This window comes from Neomonachus schauinslandi, chromosome 10 (genome assembly GCF_002201575.2).
Source record: "Neomonachus schauinslandi chromosome 10, ASM220157v2, whole genome shotgun sequence".
Taxonomy (NCBI): domain Eukaryota; kingdom Metazoa; phylum Chordata; class Mammalia; order Carnivora; family Phocidae; genus Neomonachus; species Neomonachus schauinslandi.
In genome coordinates this window covers 136,602,928-136,619,523 of record NC_058412.1, presented here as the reverse complement: position 1 = coordinate 136,619,523, position 16,596 = coordinate 136,602,928, and the positions used below count along the sequence as shown (strand labels likewise).

The window sequence follows — 16,596 nt, the reverse complement described above, 5'->3', positions numbered from 1 at the left end:
AGGGAAGTGAAGGAAAGGCAGGGTGCACTGGGGGTGAGGGCAGACATGACCCTGGGCTGCTGTGGGTGGGATGGGGGGCACAGACTGGGAGCAGAGCCTCCTCTGGTCCAGCTGAAGGGGCACGCAGTAGTGCCTGCATCCATGGATGACGCACGTGCGGAGCAAGGTTCTCAGTCAGTGCAGGGCCTTTAGGATTTCAGACTGAAGAAGAGGCGTTAAATGCGCTCAGTCTTGATCCTAAGAGTTCGGGAAGGTTGGGGGAGGTTTCCCTGGGGCTCCCGGAGTGGGAATGCAGGGAAGGCCCCGAGGCCTCTGGATTTCAGGGGTTTTGAGGAAGCGGGAAGATGAGAAGGTGGCACTGGCGGACTAGTGGGGGCAGAAGGGGCGCCACAAGGAAGGCCCGCTGGTGCTCACGACCCCTTTCCCGCCTGCTGCACTCTCGCGGCAGGGATGAGGGTGTTAGGCGAAGCGTGCTGGGCAGATGCGAGCGTACCAGGAAGGATGGGGCCGCCGGCTCTGTGGGAGTGGGGAGGGCCGAGGCTGTGATGCTGGAGGCGCTCGGTTAGGGAGGCTGCGTCACCACCTGCTGTGTTTCTGGGGAGCCAGCTGTGTCTATTCTGGGGTCAGGGTTTTCCCTACACCTTCCAGAAGAGCAGTGACATTTGCGATGCGTCTAGAGCCCCAGGGCGGGGCCCCTTAGACCCTCTGAGTCTTCGGTGTTCAGTAAGTGTCCGTGAGGTGCAAGGCCCTGGCCATCCCAGGGACACAAGAGGCAGAATGGAGTGTCCAGGACTTGGGGTGGGCAGATGTCCGCAGGAGAGGACGCCTTGGCTCAGAGGGTCTGTGATGGGGCCAGAGGGATGGGGACCGTGCGTGGGCCACGGGGCGGCGCTGGAAGCCCTGCGTGGTGGACCTTGGGGAGGAGGGAGGTAGAGGTGGCCCCAGAGGGCTGAGGGGACCCCAACCCTCCTGGCAGCTGGTCACCCAGCACTTGTTGGCACTATTTTTCTGTTTTATGGTTTTAAGTGACAGTGATTCTAATGCTGATGTGGAGAACTGTGGACAGTGGAGTGCTGGGGTGCATGTTGAGCAGTGTTTTCCTCATACGGACATAGCTAAACACGCCCACGGGGCTATCCCAGAAGTCAGCCCCATGCGTTGCTCTGCAGTTGTCCCTTCATGCTGCGTATCAAGGACACGCATCCCCGCCAGCGCACAGTTGGAACGCATTCCTCTAGATGGTGCGTGGTGTCTCGGTGTGGACATGGCCAGTCGGCTGCACCTGTCCCCTCTGTCCCCTGCTGGGTGAGTGTCTCGCTGTGCAGAGACCCATGACTGCAGTCTGTGGGTCAGGGGACACGCGTTACAGTATTGGTACCGTCGGAAGAGACCCTCGCCCAGAATTGTATGCCCTGCACCCACCCTGCGCCATAATGGATGTAGCTGAAGAGAGTTATCTTGTAATTTGTCCATCTTTGCTTATTAGTGAGGCTGAGCATCTTTGCTATTTGGTCCTTTGTGTTCCTTTTGGGAATCACTTGATACATTTTTTGGGCTGCTTTTTATTTATTAAAAAAATTTTTTTTTGAGATTTTATCGTTAAGTAACCTCCACACCCAAGGTAGGCTCGAACTCATGACCCTAAGTCAAGAGATGCATGCTCCACTGATGGAGCCAGCCAGGTGCCCCTTGGCCACTTTTTAAAGTAGATAAGACAATTGTGGTTATAGGTAACTCAGTCAACTTTTTGGAAAAATTTTGTTCATTACAAAAGTTTAACCCATATGGATGTGTTTGCTGTGGGGGAGGACCCCGTGCCATCCCCCATCCGTGGTCCCCTCCAGCGGCCCGTCCCAGGGCAGACGGTGGTGCGGGGCTGCACGTGTGCACACCTGTGTACATCTGGGTGAGGTCCGTAAACACAGCATCGGGGGGCTCTGGGGGACACACCGCTTTAAACCGTTGCTGTCCTCAGCTTCATCAGCACGACAGGGACACGTAAACGTGATGTGTCGTGGAGTCCTGGCTGAGCCTCAGTCTGTGGTCCGCGTGGACCCCCGGTGACCTGCCTGCCCTGGGGCTATTTTGTTTCTCTGCTTTCACACACACTGTCACGCTGTGCTCACCCCAGGTTTGGTTTTTTGTTTTAATCAAACGTTTCAGATATTTTCTCTAACCTTTAGTATTTGAAAGCATTGACAGCACAGAAAACCAGTTCTTTATGTGTGCGTCAACCAGAGAGAACACTAGCCACTGATTTTATTTTTCTTGGCCGACGGCCCTTCCCCTGGCGGGGCTTGTTTGCAGCTGGCCTGTGGAGTGCGGCTGGAAGCCATTTTCTCCTCCCTGCCTCCTCGTGCAGACACTGGAAGGCGGCCTGTGTGGGTCGGTCCTGCCCCCAGGGAGCTTACACTGAGGGGACACAGCCTCTGGGAGCCACAGACACTGGGGCCAAGCCTGGGGGAGCTGGCTCACCTGAGGAGGTCTGGGTGGGTTCTGAACATGCGGGCCTTGAGCTGACTCGAGAGGCAGCAGGGAAGAAGGAATGTTCTAGAAGGAGGACCTGTGGTAGGCAGGGGCTCTGTGGCTGGCGTCTTCAAGGTGAGGCTGCAGAGGGAGCCCGCCATGGGAGGGCCACCTTATCCCAAGACCCGTGGGAAGCCACCGAAAGCTGTTTGGCAGGAGGGTTCTGAACCATCACTCAGCGGTGAAGGGAGGCTGAGCATGCTGCTGTGTGTCGTAGCTCATCACTTGTTATCTGTACTTTTCCATTTTATGGATGAGCAAGAATTCCTTGCCCTTTTATCTGCCGGGATACTTTTGGGTTGTTCCCAGTGTTTGGCTCTTACGTATAAAGCTGCCACGAACAACTTGTGTGTAAGTTTCTGTAAGGGTGGCTCTTCCTTTTCTCGGGTGAACACCCTAAGGTGGAGGGGATGAGTCCTGTGGCAGGGTGTGTGGGACTTCGCGGGAGCTGCAGGACGCACGCATCCACCCCAGCAGCGTCTGGGAACTCTGGTTTGGCTGCACACCCGCGTGGGCACGTGGGACGGTCAGTGTCCTGCTTCTGGCCGTGTGGTGGGTGTGTCGAGGCGTCACATTGGCGGGTCCACGTTTTGCCTTTGGCGAAATGTCTCTTTGAGTCTGCTGCCCACTTTTTGGAGAATTCGTGTTGTGGATGCAAGCCTTTTCTTGGACGTGCGCCTCCCAAGGACTTCCTTTCATCCTGTGGTCTTTCATTCTCTTAGTGTTTTCTCAAGGGCAGAAGAGTTTAATTTTGATAAAGTCCACTTTACCAATTTGTTCTTTTTATAGGTTGTGTTTCTGGTGTTGTATCCAGAATATCTTTGCCTAATTCAAGGTCATAAAGATTTTTTTTCCCCTATGTTTTCTTCTAGAAATTGTGAGTTCTAGGGCTTTTTACATTTAGGTCTGGGATCTGTTTTGAGTCGCTCTCGAGAGATGGTGTGAGGCAGGGATCCAAGTGCATGCTTTTTGCATCTGGATGTTCACCTGTTTCCCGTTTATCAAAAGACTGTCCTTTTCCCATTGAATTGCCTTTGTACCTTTGCCAAAAATAATCAGTTGTCTGAGTTTATGAGGGCCTGTTTCTGGACTCCGTTCTGCTCCACTGAGCTATTCCAGCTTTGCACCAGCACGGTCCTGCCTCGATCACTGCAGCTTCCTAGCACATCTTGGAAACGGGCCGTGTGAGCCTCAACTTCGTTCTTTGTCGTGGTGGTTTGGTTACTGTAGGACCTTGTGTATGTGTAGGAATTTTAGAATCAGCTTATCCGTTTCCACACAAAGAGCTGCTGGGATTTTGGTGGATTGCATTACATCTGCAGGTGCGTTTGGAAGAGTTGGCATCTTAACCGCTGGCTTCCCCAACCTGTGAGCAAGGCCTGGTAAAGCTCTTTGCTTTGCGTCTCCCTTCACATTTCTCAGCCGTGCTTGTAGTCTTCAGTATTTGCTGGGATGAGTTGAAGTTCATGATATCAGCGTTTGTGTTGTGCAGACAGCTGCACGTGCTAGAACATGAATTGGGTCAGAAGCTTCATCTTTAGCTAACTGTTTAGAAATGCAGTAATGTCACTGCCCCTCACCCTTGAGCAACAGCATTTCCTCCTGTGCTGTTCTTGCTTTGAGCCTTGAATTGCCCCCTGTACACATGAACGTGAAAACATTGAGCTTTACAACAGTAAACAGGTTTTGAAAGAACGATGCCCTGTGAGCACAGATGGCCCCTTAAGGAAACAGGGTGAGCCTTCCAGGAGAGCAGAGCCCCTGATCCGAGGTCGTGCCCCAGCACGCTGGGGGGTCCTGCACCACTGTCTGGTGGCACTGCAGGGGCCCAGGGGCAGTTTTCCAGAACTGATGGTCCGCTTCGTGCAGTTTGTGGACAAGTGTGGGGAGCAGAGCCGCCGCAGCGTGGTGAGGCTGTGACACTGAGTGGCTGCTCGTGAAGGACTGGCCCCTGGGACCACGTGTGGACCCTTTGGAGCCAGAACCCCAGCAGCACGGTTGGGTGCAGCTGGTGCGAGCTGTCCCCTCCACATGTAGACCTGGGAGGTGGGGTGCCGTGACAGCACACAGAAGCCCCCCCCACCCCCCCTCCCCCGGAGTCACAGTTCCCCCGTGGCTTTAAAAGGGAGAGAGCCACAAGCGGAAAAGGAACACTTGGGCCGTCATTCACATCAGCTTCACCGTGTCTACATTAGCTGCGGTGTGGCTGGAGGGCCTGGTGCCGTTACCCTGGGCTCCTGGGCCTCAGGGGACGTTCCTCCTCCTCCTCTGGCCACAGCTCGGGGCCGGCAGGTCCCTGGCCCTCCCCACCCTCTCCAGGCTCTTCCTTGTGGTTCCAGATTGCAATGTGGCGCGCAGCCCTCAGAAATGAAGTTTCCAGCTGTGTTTCAGACTGAGCTTTGTCCCCTTTCTCGGCTCCTGTCCTCAGATTCTGCTTTCGGGGGACAGTTTCATTTTGCACATGGTTAATTTTGGAGGGCTTTGCCTTTTGAGTCTTTGTGGACTCCCCTCATGGTCTGACAGGTGACTGCACTGGAGACCCTTGAGGCGGTGAGGGTGAGGGAAGAGGTCTGGTCCCCCTGACCCAGGCGACCATTCCCTGCTCTTGTCATCACAGCTCCGGCCATTGCCCCGAGGGAGGTGCCCTCCCAGGCCCATGCGTGGGGGCTGTGGCCTGCCAGGTTGGGGGGGACGGCGTGGAGCCCACAGCTCCCAGTCCCCAGCTCCCGAAGGTTGTGCGGAGGCGCGTTCCCCTGAAGTGATGTCTTCCGGGTGGAGGTTCCCGGCGAGTCCAAAAATGCCTGTGTCGTTTGCTGTGGAGCCTTGGCTGATCTACATTGTGGTTAAAAATACAGTAAAAAAGTGTTGGTATGAAAGGGATCATGGAAACTAACACTGGGTAAAAACCTTGAGTTTATCTTAAACTTTGTGCTTGAGGAAGGATAGGGTTCATTCTGAAGAGCTGCGGTCCGCTTGGTGCTGAGTGGTGGGGATGGCGCGCGTGGGGCGCCCCGGCCTCCCACACCCGCGGCGCCAGGGTCTCGTGCGGCTGAGCGCGGGAGGCCGGGGCTCCGCCGGACAGCGGCCTTTGGAACTGCCGGCAGGGCATTCATGCTGCACATGGTCGCTTTAAAACCTGAGCTTTCATAGCAACGAAACCCAGAAAATAGCCCAACAGCCTAAGCAATAAAGAAATGGTACATTTGTCTTGGATGAAGTATTATGTAGCTACTGAAAACTGCTTTTGAAGAATGTTCAACAACACGGAAATGACTCGCAATACAAGCAGTGAGGGGAAGGAGATGCCACGGCCTGTGTTCTCGTCACCGCCGTCCAAACACATGTCCTCCACGTGCACAGTGACTGGAGGGCACTTACTGGGCAGATTTCTGTTGTCCTTGGACGTCTCCGAATTTTCAAGTCTGCCACACAGACCCGCTATTCTCAGCAAGGTGTTACGATGATTAAGACAGAACAGCTGAGTTCTTTCCTGTCTGCTTGATCGGGGTGGTTAGGGTTAGGGTAACGGCCTCAGGCCCTCCTGCCACACCGCAGCTAAGGTGGACACTGGCGGCTTGTGCGGACAGGCGGGGTTTGGCTCCTGTGTGTCCTGAACAGAGGGGAGGCCCATCCGTGGCTCCTGACCCTGCCCGTGAACTGCCTTCGGGGATTGGCCACCTTGGCCGGACAGGTCCTGAAGGGTCGTTTGAAACGGAAGCGTGTTTTTTGGTGTCAGGGGTCTGACGAAGAAGCCCCCCACGTGCAGTCCTGCTCTTGGCTGCCGGGGTGTGTGTGTGCGGAGTGTGCTTTGGATGCGTCTATGAAGGAGGACACTGGTGTGTCAGGCGGCCCATCTGTAAGGGGGAGTGGGCCACACCCGCGGGAGCCCTTCCCGGAGCCCATCTCGCACCTGCAGAGGGCTGGGGAGGGGGTGGCCTCCCGGTGCCGACTTTGAGACAAAGTTCTGTTTCTTGGCCTTTGCAAGAAAAGACACTGCACAGCAGCTTCTGTGTGTGAAATGAGTGGTTATAATGGGAGTTTACAAGATCCGGGACTGTGATAATGTCATTAAATGTGGCGTTTGACGCCCTGTGATGCAGCTGTCAGTGTAGCGACTAGGGTCGGGCTGTCGTGCTTTCCGCCTGATCAGTGGCTGCAGCGCAGCGTAGCCAGGGAGACCGGGGAGCCCGTCCCCACGCGCACACGACCTTCCCTCGGCCTGCGGGGCTGCCCCCGGCGTCTCGCGCAGTGGGGGCCCGGCAGGTGGCTTTGCGGCCGTTCCAGAGCGGCTGCGTCCCTGTCTCTCCGTTGTGTCCGTCACTCTCACCTGTCCACTCACGTGCCCACTCGGACATACCTTGAGTGCCGACCTGAGGTGAAGTTACCTGCTTGGGGTCTCAGGGTCACTTTCTTCTCAGATGTCGGTTGTCACCGCGGGCACGCTGCACGGCGGGCAGCACGCAGCCTCAGCTTCATTCGCGTTAGCCACGCTGCTGTTTCATGAGTGTTTATTTAAATCTTCCGTTAAGTTTCTGGGGAAGGAATGCTTTCGGCAGAAAAGCACCTGACCGTTGAAGCACGTTCATCCGCTGATGTATTAGCCAGCTTGAAGCTGGGGCGCACTAAGTCACAGGTGCCTTGCTGTCCTCCTCACTCCTCCGTGGTATCAGTGACTGGCTTCCCGGAGTCCTCACGGGGATGGAGCGGGGTCTCCGTGTGGAAGGGTGCCTGGTGACGACGAGGGAGTGGTGGGCTTGAGAGATGGGCATCAGGAGGAGTTGGCCCGGTGTGCTCTTTTGGGGTCCCCAGTGTGCTCACAGGCTCCCAGGTCTGGGAGATTTTAGCAGAGTGAGTTATTTGCAGCAGCTGGTTTTGTTTTGTTTTGTTTTTAAATTTCAGCGTGCTTTATTGTAAAAGGGACGTTTTGTAGAGAAGCTTACTTACTGGGCATAAATGTGGTTCCTTTAAATCAGGGCTTGTAGTTGTAAGCCCAAGGAGAGGCTGTTCTGTTCCCATGTCCTGCTGGCTGTTGAAGGAGCCAGGACCCTGAGGTTCAGGGGCTCCTCGTGGACGTCCTGGGGTGGCTCAAGCTTCTGTTTGGTCCAGGAGGGAAAACCCCGGTGCTGCTTTGGTGTGAGGCTCACGGGGGGTTCTTGGCCGGCCCTCCCTGCGTGGAGAGAACCGCCTTCAGTCCAGTCCGTGGGAGGCTGGTCCGCGTGGGGGAGAGGCCTCCTTTCCCACTGGAGCATTGCAGCCCTGGGCTTCTGCTGGGGCCTTGCGTGAGCGTGAGCGTGCTGTCTGTTACTCACTTTGTCCGGGGAAATGTGAGAGTTAGACACTAAAATAGATTATTTCTAGTGGAATCTACGACGTAATTGGTTGCCGGTTCTTCAAGCTAAAATTAATGCCAAATCTGACTGACTGGACTTACTTTCCAGCAATTTAGCTACAGCACTGCGAGGTGTGGTGGGGGTCCCAGTCTCTGTGTAGTGGGTGTCCCAGGTTAGCCGCGGGCACAGTGCTGCCCCCACACCCGAGAGGGGACTCATGTTCCCAGGAGGACTGCTTGCTTCGGGCTTCACAAGACCCCAGACCATAGGCACACTGTGTCTCCCATGTCCCAGTCCAGCCCGCTGGGCAGGAGAAGAGGTGGGGTGGAGAGGCCAGGCTGCCACCTCCAGAGACGAGGAGTGGGGCCGGGGGCCGAGTGACACCTGCCGCCCTAGGAATCTGGCCACGGCCGGGAGTGGTGGTGGGGACAGTGCCTGGCCGTGGGGCCCTGTGCCTGGCTTCCTCCCCAGAGGGGTGCGTGGCCCTCTCTGCAGGCCAGTGCAGGTGGCCGTGGGGCAGGTGGTGTGGCCTGCAGAAGCTTTGCTGCCTGGCTGACTTCTGAAAGGAAGACTCACCTGCTGCTTGAATCCTGTGGAGAAAACCTTGTATGCTTTCCTGTCTTGGATGCCGTCTTCATTGGCAAGTGTGTTTCGAGTTCAGAGACTCAGCATGTCTTACAGCTTCTCCTTTCTTCTCAGAGACGTCAGGCTCCCCAGCGGTAGGGTCAGCGCCTTCACCGGCCGTGTGTGTGTGTGTGTGTGTGTGTGGGGGGGGGGCACGTCTCCTGATGCCAGGTCTCCTTTATCCCCAGGTATGGTCCTCGTGCGGAGCGAGAACGGGCAGTTGTTAATGATTCCTCAGCAGGCCTTGGCCCAGATGCAGGCCCAAGCTCACGTGCAGACCCAGCCTCAGACCACCATGGCGCCCCGCCCTGCAACCCCCACAAGTGCCCCTCCTGTCCAGATCTCTACCGTACAGGTGAGTGCACGCGTGCTGGGCAGTGGTGGCCCGTGGGGTGTCCGGCAGGTGTCCTGTGAGGGCAGAGAGGGGCGGCCACATGCCGCCCACCATCGGGAGGCTCTGAGGAGCTAGCTCTGCGTCCATGCTCAGCGAAACTCTGGCTTGGTTGTCTGGACTCCGCCCTGTCTCTTCCCTCTTCTCCCATGACTCCACCTCCTGTGCCTCAGTCTCCTCTTCTGCAAAGTGGACCCCGCGTACATTAGCTGTTCCTGTTGGGGAGGCGCGTGGGAGGGAGCATCAGGAGATTGTGTGAACATGTGGTTAGGCCTTTGGGGCTTAGCTCAGGGATCTCTCCCCAGAGATCAGGGTGGTGGAACGGCCCCCCCGTGCTGGCGTGTCTTGTCCACATCCCAGCTTCTGCTTCCCGCACCTCCTCTGTCTCCCGGTGCCTTTCTGCCTGGTGCTGTAAGTCTGTTGTCCTGACTGGTTGGCCAGCTAGTCACTGAGGTGGAGACTGGCGGGGGCTTGACATTCCTGTGATGTCAGCTGTGTCCCCTGTGGAGGCGAAGGCCTGCACTGTAGACAGAGGCCTCGGTTGGGCTAGGAGACCCACATGGCGCCCCCTTCTTGAATGTCTGGGACAGCTCAGAACAGTGTGCTCAAGGCCCGTGGGGCTGTGTGAAGTGAGGTGCGGACGGAAGACGACCTGTGGCGTCACTTGTTCCGTCTGACCGCCAGCGCCACTGTGCTTGGGACTCGCGCCATCTTTCCATCGGCTTGAGGTGTCAGTGGGCCACCTGGCCACTCCTGACTTCCTCTTCCGCAGCACTGTGACCCATCTCTGTACCCAGGGGACGCATGCTGCTTGATTTTTTTAGTGCTGGGAACAAGAGCACAAGAAATGCGCACAGGACTGATTCCCAGATACTCATGTTCTTTAAAGACCTTGTTTGTAGACTTGGGTGAAGAAGCCTAGCGCTAGCTTTATTACAGTACATACGTATTTTGACCCAAACTTTTCCTCTGGTAGGAAGAGCTTAGAATTGGGTGGCTTTGGGGTGCCTGGGTGGCTCAGTCGTTAGGCGTCTGCCTTCGGCTCAGGTCATGATCCCAGGGTCCTGGGATCGAGCCCCGCATCGGGCTCCCTGCTCGGCGGGAAGCCTGCTTCTCCCTCTCCCACTCCCCCTGCTTGTGTTCCCTCTCTCGCTGTGTCTTTCTCTGTCAAATAAATAAATAAAATCTTTAAAAAAAAAAAAAAAGAATTGGGGTGGCTTTGTTGACGACTGTAGCGTGAGGCCCGATGCGCCGGACAGAGTGTCGGGTCTGCACCAGGAGGTTGATTTAGCTGCGCCGGGTGGCAGGGAGTTACTGTCACTTGTTGCTCCTTTTAGATGATGCTTGCTTATTTTTCAGGCACCTGGGACCCCTATTATTGCACGGCAGGTGACCCCAACGACCATAATCAAGCAAGTGTCTCAGGCCCAGACGACGGTGCAGCCCACCACAGCGCTGCAGCGCTCACCCGGAGTGCAGGTGAGGCGGCCGTGGGTGCGGCACCCTCCGCGTGCAGGCGGGCCCCACGAGGTGCGGTGCTGGGTGCTAAGCCAGGCTCCGGGAGGAAGGCATCCTGAAGACAGTGTTTCTCTGACTGCTGACACAGGACAGCTCAGGCTTCCCTTTCTTTAACGCCACGTGGATTTTCATACCAGCAGCATGTTTAAAAGCTTCCCGCTCTGCTGGAAGCGTATTTAGAAATGTCACCTTGTTGATACTTGATTGAAAGGCATCTGTGAAGCAGAGGGTGTGGCGCCCGTCGACCCTTCAGTGCTGGGACGAGGATGGGGGTCCCTTCTGAGAACGGGGCTCCCATTGCTCGTGTGCACCATTGGGTGGAATTCTCACACCCTCTTCCTGCGAGGCACAGACAAGTGAGGGGTCGGGGCTTCCGGAACTGGCCTCAGGGCCTGCGTGCTGGCCACCTGGCTGCCCTGCCTCCCCTGCGGCCAGTGCCCTTTGCCAGGAACTAAGCCCAGGTCCAGAGACGTTCCCTGTCAGCCTGTTGGGGTTGGTGTGCATGTTTGGTCTTAAAATGGTGTCTTCACCTGTGGGAAGGAGAGTGCTCTGGAGCAGGCCCTGCGCCCTCTCGGTGGGTTGTTTGGCTGGTGCCGACGGCTTAGCCTCTGGTCTGGAAAGCTGAGAAGAGCGGTCATGCACAGGCGTGGCTGCCCCTTCTCTTAGAGGGGCGGGGACCCCTGGTCAGGGCAGCAGGTGGCCCTGGGCAGTGCGGTCGGAGCAGCTGGAAGGAATGGGGTTCTGAGCTGTTCTGTTCTTCAGGTGTTTGTGCGTGCCTGTCACGAATGCACAGCCGTAGCCTCTGTGTGTTGGGCATCTGCTGGGAGCCGGGAGGCGCTGCCCTCGATGCTCATTGTTGTGCAGCCCCCACCGCAGTGCTGGGGGTAGGCTCTGTTGCAGTTACCTGGAGAGGAAGCGGAGGCTGAGAGTGGCACGGGGTGGTTGCGGGGGGCAGGAGCCGGCCCCGCCCTGGGGCTCCCATCCCTCTGGTGGCATCTCGTCTTCAGGGGCTGTTTACAGGTGTCTGCGTGGGTGACGCTGCTCTCCGAAGCACCTGGAGGAGCACACGGGAGCTAAGTGGCGGACCTGTGTGTGGCCGGAGACCCCCGGGGACGCTTTCGTGGGACGGGGTGTGCGTCCTGGGCTCCGTGGGGTGGGCACGTCTGAGTTTCAGTCACAGTGAAAGGCCACTTCTCTGGCAGGGTCTGGAAGCTCACCGTCCGTTTTTGCGTCAAATTTAGTGGAGAGTGAATTTATCAAAATAGGCAGACACCGTCTCGGTGTCCTATAGGGAAACACGTATCTGTCGGACCGTCGGAAGGGAGCGCGAGGGGTATATCTTGAGGTAGAGGGAAATCCTGACAGGATCAGAAGTGCCCTGCTCTTTCTGGGCGTCCAGAAGCAGTCCCACTATGTCCCGGCTGCCTGGAGACAGCTGCCCGGTGCGTCCTTCCACACTTTCTTCCTTGAAGCGTGTGTGTGGCAGTTCTGGTTGCAGGGGTAGGGTGTGAGAACGCGCCAGGTGGGAGAGCACATGGGCCGTGAGGAACGGCAGGCCAATGTCCGAGCTGGGGGCCCCTGGGGGCCGCACTGGACTTTGGCGAGGGCAGGCGCCCTGGCGGAGCAGACACGCTGCACACGACTCTGCTCGGGGATGCTGTCTCCGCGTGCGGAAGCGGCAAGAAAGTAACGTTGGGGAAGTCGGAGAGACGTTGAAGGCTACATTTATAAATTGGAAGCGTCTAGTGAGACAGACCAGTAAATATCGTGATGGTTCACGTGGAATGAAACCTCGGGGGCTCCCAGGGCGGCATTTTGGGTCGCCAGAGATGTCCTTGGTGTCCAGCCGCCACTGGCCTCCATGAGTGTGTTCAGTACGTGCCCCTCCCTGCTCACACCCACGCCCCCTCGGGGCGCACGTCTGCTCTGAAGCCTCTTTCCGTGATGTTTCTTGATGAGACTGGCTCGTGGAGAGCAGAGTGGCCGGTCTGGTGGCGGAGGCGCAGCCTACACCCCCCGCCCCGGAGGTGACACTGGTGACAGCCTTCCCTGTCTCCAGCGTCTGCATGAGTCAGGTGATGCATTTTCAGTTGTAGTTTCTCTGTTTTGCTTTTAGTTTCTGGGAGAAGAGATAATTGACACTGGCCACCCTGACGCAGGCTGGGCCCCGCGCTGGGCTTCCTGGCTCGCGGTCTTGGGCCAGGTGCGCCATCTCACTTCCCTCGGCGCTCGGTCTGCGACCCTGGGGGCTTTTGTCTGGGGCTCCACCTCTGTGGGGTCTTGTTGCCTTCTGGGGAACATGAGGGCATCTCGGCAGAGCCTGTGGTCACCTTGCATTTTGGACTCTCATAGCCTCAGCTGGTTCTGGGTGGCGCTGCCCAGACAACTTCCCTCGGGACGGCGACGGCTGTTCAGACGGGGACACCTCAGCGAACGGTCCCAGGGGCCACTACCACCTCCACAGCTGCCACGGTGAGTTCCACCCCCGCCCCCGGGGGTGGGAGAGAGGCTCGTGGAGGTGCGCTGCTGCCCTCGCCCGCCCACCCGCCCACCCGCCCGCAGCCTCCCTTCCTCCAGGGCCTGGGGACCTCGGCCTCTCAGGTGGGGTGTGAGAGCAGCGGCCTCTGAGGGGTGGCGGGAAGGCCCTGTCCCCCGCTGGGCTTTCAGGCTGCACAGGAGTCCACGTGACAGGAGCCCACACAGTGGCCTTTGAGGACGTGGCCCGTGTCTGTGGACCAGAGCCACGTCCCCCTTATTCGCACCGTAGCTTCCTGCGCATCTCGCAGCCCCCGGGGTTGCACTTTGTTTGGACTCTCCTCTCCCATCTTGTTGCTCAGGGCTTTCCGTCATCTTCAGTAGCAACGTCATAATTTAATTCCTCTTACTGTGCACTTAGATAGGCGTGAGCTTTTCTCTATGATAAAGCAGCGTTATGCTGAACATCTTACGTGTTCTTCTCGGTTCCATTCATGGCTGTTCACCCAGTGACGTTCCTGAGAGTCGAGCTGCTGGCCGGGTGAGGGGCGGACTTCGCGGCCCTCAGTCGGCGTGCTTACTAAGCATCAGCAGCCCGTGAAAGTTATTGCATTTTCTGGAAAGAACATTGGGATAAATACAGTCTTCTTATATACAAACGCGCATTTCAGTTAACCCTGACGCTGTGATGGAAATCTGCCTTAACACTTTTTCACTTGTATCTTTTTAACTTGAATCCAGGAAACCATGGAAAACGTGAAGAAATGTAAAAATTTCCTGTCTACGTTAATAAAGCTGGCTTCATCCGGTAAACAGTCCACAGAGACAGCTGCTAATGTGAAAGAACTAGTACAGAGCCTACTGGTAAGAGCGCAGCCCTGAGCCCCTTGGCCTGAGAGCATCTGTGGGACACACGGGGGGCTGCTGAGCAGGGGAAGTCCTGTCACAGGTGTGCGTGGCCCAGCCGGGCACTCAGCCCAGGCTGGCCTCCTGGGGACTTTGCAGAGAGGCCGCCGTGGGGGCCAGTGCCCCGCGCCCCGACCCTTCGTGGCCTCACCATTTGTCAGCCTGGCCCGCTTCCCAGGGCATCCACGTGCAGAGGGGGGGCCCCGTTCCTGGCCCCGGGAAGGTGGCCTCCCGGCTTCCGGGGCTTTTTTTTTTTTTTTTTTTTTTTTAATTCTTATGTTAATCCCCATACATTACATCATTAGTTTTAGATGAAGGAGCGTTTTTAAACACACCTGACAGAGGGCGTTTTACAAGCTTTCTTTCACGTCTCTGCTTTACCTTCTGTAATGGAGAGTTTCAAACCTGTCAGAAGTGGAAACCAGAGTCTCGTGAAGCCCTGCGTCCTGTCTCTAGGCTTCCCCAGTGACCGAGTCACACCTGATCTCGTGGCTGCTGCACCGCCCCCCCCCCCCGCCCCAATCCCATATATATTGTGGCACGGAAGGGCACTTGTTAAAGATCACCACCGTACGTGATCAGCCCGCCAGCCTAGGGGCCCAGGGGCTCTCGAGAGCCTGGCTGCCACGCATGGTCCCGGCGCCTCCCCTGCTGCTTACAGCTTGTTCCAGCCAGGGCTCAGTCAACTGCGGGCACTGCGGTCGACGCTTGGTCTCCTTTGGCCGGATGGTCCCTCCTTGCTCTTCTCTTTCCTTTTGATTTCTGTCTTGAGGAAACCTGGTGGTTTGATGTCTGGGCTTTTGGATGCTTTCTGTCTTTCTGCTGCTGGGGTTTTTCGGCTCAGGTTCTTGGCTCCTTGGGCCTACCTTCCTGGTGCAGCCAGCTGGGAGTGGGTGGCAGAGGGGAGGCCCTCGGCCCCGGGGTGATGGCCTGAGGGACAGCCCTTCTCCGAGACGCTGCATCCTCCTCTGAGGGGCTGGCTCTGTGCCCCGCATGCAGCCCACGCTGGTTTTGGTCTAGAAGGAAAGAGGTTGTGCTCCCGCAAGCAAGGGATTGTTTCAGACCATATACTTAAATATTTTCAGGGAACTTAGAGATTGAAAAATGATCTTACCTCCCATGAGAAACACGAACTCCTGGCTTTTTGTTTGTTTTAATTGTAACAATTCTACCTTCTAATGAAAATTTCTAATGAAATAAATGTTTTTCTCTTTCATCCCCACGGTCCCGTGTCTGTGGTTCCCCGCCCGCCCCCAAGGAGCTGGCTGGCTCTCTCCATCCCTTGCTCCCCAGATGGTCCAGCACTACACCCCATCTCCCTGCTGTGCTCTTGTCAGGGTGCCAGGACCCCTGTTCCACCCTTCTCATGGGACCTCTTGGCTTTCTGGACCCTGCTGGCTGCTCCCTCTTTGAATTTAGCATTAGTTAGCTCCGGGTTTGGCTGCTGGTGATACACTGATGCCAAGGCCACAGGTCAGGCAGAGGCTCATGTTCTCCCGTGGGGACCCCAGGTGTCGGCCTCATCTCGAGGATGGCCCGTGATGTCCCATCCCTACCCACCTCTCTTTGCCTCCTCCCCTCAGACCACACTTGCTTTGGTTTCCGGAACAGAGTCATGCCCCCTCTTGTCTGGGCACTCGCTTCCCTCTGTGCCCTGGGCGTCCCGCTGGAGGCTTGGTGTGGGTCTTTGTTGTAGGTCGTTGTCTCTTCTGACTTCTGCTGTGCTGTCCCCTCTGTTCCACCCAAGACCTGGCAGAAAGAACCCTGACTGCCACACAGGGCACTGGCACATGCTGAACAGGGATGTGTGTGTCAACGTCTAATTCACGGCAGAATTTCGTTGTGATTTTTGTTTTTAAGGATGGAAAAATCGAAGCAGAAGATTTCACTAGTAGATTATACCGAGAACTTAATTCTTCACCTCAACCTTACCTTGTGCCTTTCCTGAAGGTAACTGTGAACCACCCCCGTGCAGCCCTGTGCGCTGGCAGGTTGCAGTAGGCCTGTCGGAGGGGAGGATGGGCACGCGGGTGTCCCCGCCGGGCTTGAGGGCTGAAAGTGCCCTGTGATGCTCATTAAGGTTCTCGTCAGGAGGCTCTTCTGTGCGATGTGAGGCCCCTGACCCCGCACCTGCGGAGGTGCGAGGAGGCCCGATGGGCGGGGCTCACCAGTGAGGAGCAGGGCTCAGGGGCATCAGGTCGGTCCTCTTGAGTAAGCTTTGCCGTCATGACATTCTTAAGAAAGGCATTTTAGACCTACTGCTCTTTTCTCTTTCTTTTTTCTAAACAAATTTTATTTGGTTCTTACGGAGCATAATCCTGCTCGCTGATGTCGGGCTTGGGGCCCGTGAGTGCCAGATGCCGTCACCAACATCAGGGTAGAGACGTCAAGGCTCTAAAACCGGCCTGGTTGAGCTTGAGGCTTGTTTCTCAAGAGTTGCAAGTTTCTGGGTTTGTGAGGAAGGAACCCAGTGCCCGAGCCGCCGCCGACCCCGTGTCTGTCTTTCCGCCCAGAGGAGCTTGCCCGCCTTGAGACAGCTGACCCCCGACTCCGCAGCCTTCATCCAGCAGAGCCAGCAGCAGCCGCCGCCCGCCTCGCAGGCCACCACCGCGCTCACGGCCGTGGTGCTGAGCAGCTCCGTCCAGCGCACGGCCGGGAAGACGGCGGCCACCGTGAGCAGCGCTCTCCAGCCCCCTGTCATCAGCCTCACGCAGCCCACACAGGTTGGCGTTGGCAAGCAGGGGCAGCCCACGCCGCTGGTATGAAGGCGAGAGCCTTGCCTGCCCCCCCCCCCCCCCCCCCCCCCCCCCCCCCCCCCCCCCCCCC

General features: G+C 57.2%; 1 protein-coding gene across 1 annotated transcript in view; it reads left to right on the top strand.

Moving 5' to 3' along the window:
- The window catches only part of TAF4 (TATA-box binding protein associated factor 4), a gene marked incomplete at its 5' end in the record, with an annotated part of 67,408 nt that overhangs the window by 28,481 nt on the left and 22,331 nt on the right, over nt 1-16,596 (top strand). Inside the window, 6 exons of the mRNA XM_021677868.2 lie at nt 8,669-8,835; nt 10,231-10,350; nt 12,742-12,861; nt 13,606-13,728; nt 15,631-15,720; nt 16,284-16,529. Coding sequence (XP_021533543.2) covers nt 8,669-8,835; nt 10,231-10,350; nt 12,742-12,861; nt 13,606-13,728; nt 15,631-15,720; nt 16,284-16,529 — 866 coding nt within the window. The remainder of the gene's footprint in view (nt 1-8,668; nt 8,836-10,230; nt 10,351-12,741; nt 12,862-13,605; nt 13,729-15,630; nt 15,721-16,283; nt 16,530-16,596) is intronic.